The 2055-nt window shown below is 50.7% G+C and overlaps 1 protein-coding gene across 1 annotated transcript in view; it reads left to right on the top strand.

The window, feature by feature from the left end:
- The window catches only part of LOC113213267 (diacylglycerol O-acyltransferase 1-like), a gene marked incomplete in the record, with an annotated part of 55843 nt that extends 54347 nt beyond the window's left edge, over positions 1-1496 (top strand). The window contains 1 exon segment of the mRNA XM_052270614.1: positions 848-1496. Coding sequence (XP_052126574.1) covers positions 848-1039 — 192 coding nt within the window.
- Between the last annotated feature and the right edge of the window lie 559 nt (positions 1497-2055).

Genomic DNA, 2055 nt, shown 5'->3' with positions numbered 1-2055 from the left:
CCCCCCATCCTGCCCCCCCGTCCGCTGCCGCCGGTCCTCTACTCCCGCTCCACTCTCTGACGTGAGTGATGAACTGCGGAGCTCACCCGCCGCAGCAGCAGCTGCCCAGGCGCCGGCCTAGAGCCACAGAGGGAGGGGGGAGGGGGCAGCTGCTCTAGGACTATGATGAACGAAGTGTAATAGCCTACGCCGCGGTGCGATCAGCCTTCACTGCTCTTCTTCGTGTACCGTACCATCGTGTTTGCATGCCATATGCTTGTCTTGTTCGGAACCGTTTTCGCTTTACTTTTGTCTCTGTCTCGGTGTTTGTGTCTGTGTTTGTGTGCTGCTGCTGGCTGTGGTGCGGTAATAACACAGGCGAGGGCATTGGGAAGACTGATGTGGCACTCGCATGTGGGAAGAGGGGAGAGGTAAGTAAAGTAAGCTGGTTAAGGCACTCGTGCACGTCCTGTGGAGAAGATTCTTCGGGGACTCTCATTCTTTGTTTATCATTTACTTCGACTTTAAATGTGACACATGCACATGCCGTGACGTTATGATTCTTGAATTCTAATTTACATTTAGAGAATGCTCGCAAATCTTGTCATGTTTAGAACGCATTAAATACAATACAGATATTACATGTTGACCTAAAAATGTATCGTACCGGCTGTTTGCCTACTCGCACTGGTGCGTGCAAAGAAAATGCCGTTACAGTAGAGGGTTTTGAGCCCTTCGTGTTTTTTGTGTCCAACCGTGAGTTGCCACTTTCAAAAAAAGTGCCGCGCTCTCTACTAAAAATGACACAATTTGCGAGCCCCTTCTATATCTATTACAGTGGTCTAAGACAGTGTGTGCGTTGCCGCAGGTCCCCATCGGCGACCTCAGCGAGTGGGTGTGCAAGCGACTGGGTCCGCGCTGGGGCAACGCCGTAGTGTGGTTCTCCGTGTGCGTGGGCCAGCCGCTCTCCGTCCTGCTGTACGTCCGCGACTACGTGGTGGCCTGCGACGGGCACGCGGCCCTCGCCGTCCTCGGAGATTCGGCCTTCGCTACCTCATGAGTGCTCATCATTGTGATTTTCAGAACTCAACTTCTGTTGTTTCCATTTACTTAACAGGGTAAAATGTTTGTTTTTTTATATCGAAATGTTACATTAATTTTATTTTTGCGTGTTGTATTGGTCCGATGTCGGTCCTAAAAGTTGTAATTTATTCTATGTTTTTTTATATATATACGGCGTACAACGCTGTTGTGTTGTGAAGTCATTTCTAGTTTATATGTTATGTTTGGTTCGTCGCGGGTTTTCGGGGGACCAATCTTTGTTAATGTTGTTGGCCACAGATTTTTGTTGTCAGTATTATTGTGTTTACTTAAGTCCGACCGTCACACAATCATTCCACATTCCTTTGTGCTTCATTCAGCCGCCACATCATTCCACCGAAATATATAAAATAAAATGAACCAGCGTGTAATGTTGAATTGAAATATGGTAACAATAAAAATCGTGGAGCATCCCATCTTCTCTTTGTTCTTGTCCCGCCGAGGCGCCGTCCTCCTGCCGCCGCCCTCCCTCGCATCGCTCCGACGGAGCTGTTCACTCGCTGCTCGCTGAAATGAAAAATTTGTTGTTGGCGTTATTTCTGTGACCGGGTGGAGGAAAAAAGGGGGAAAGGGAGGGGGAGTCCGAGCAGCAAACAAAAGCGCCGCCGCCGCCGCGATGCTGTCTTTTATTCGCCTGTCCTTTTTTTACGCCCAGTGTCATATTTATGTCGCCCATTCATTGGCTGGCCGGCAATATTCGTCGCCGATATAAAACCGAAGCGCGGCGCTTGACAAATACCCCCCGCGCGCCTCGTCGCCGTTAGTGGGTGTGACAGAGACAGAGGAGGGGCTCGGCGGGTGGGAGAGTGAGAGCCAGTGGCCATTTACACACACAAACGGTATTGCAAGCTAGGGCTCTTATCTGGGCGAGTATCACGGCATGGGGGCGACTCTCTGCAGCTCGCAACCCGTTCGCTTTGGTGACAGCGTCTGTTGACTCGTGAGGGTAACTTGGGGAGAGGGGAGAGGGGGGGG

Source organism: Frankliniella occidentalis, unplaced genomic scaffold (assembly GCF_000697945.3).
Source record: "Frankliniella occidentalis isolate FOCC.00 unplaced genomic scaffold, Focc_3.1 Scaffold129, whole genome shotgun sequence".
In the NCBI taxonomy this organism is placed as follows: domain Eukaryota; kingdom Metazoa; phylum Arthropoda; class Insecta; order Thysanoptera; family Thripidae; genus Frankliniella; species Frankliniella occidentalis.
The sequence above is the reverse complement of the archived record's forward strand: the minus strand, read 5'-3'. Positions and strand labels throughout refer to the sequence as shown.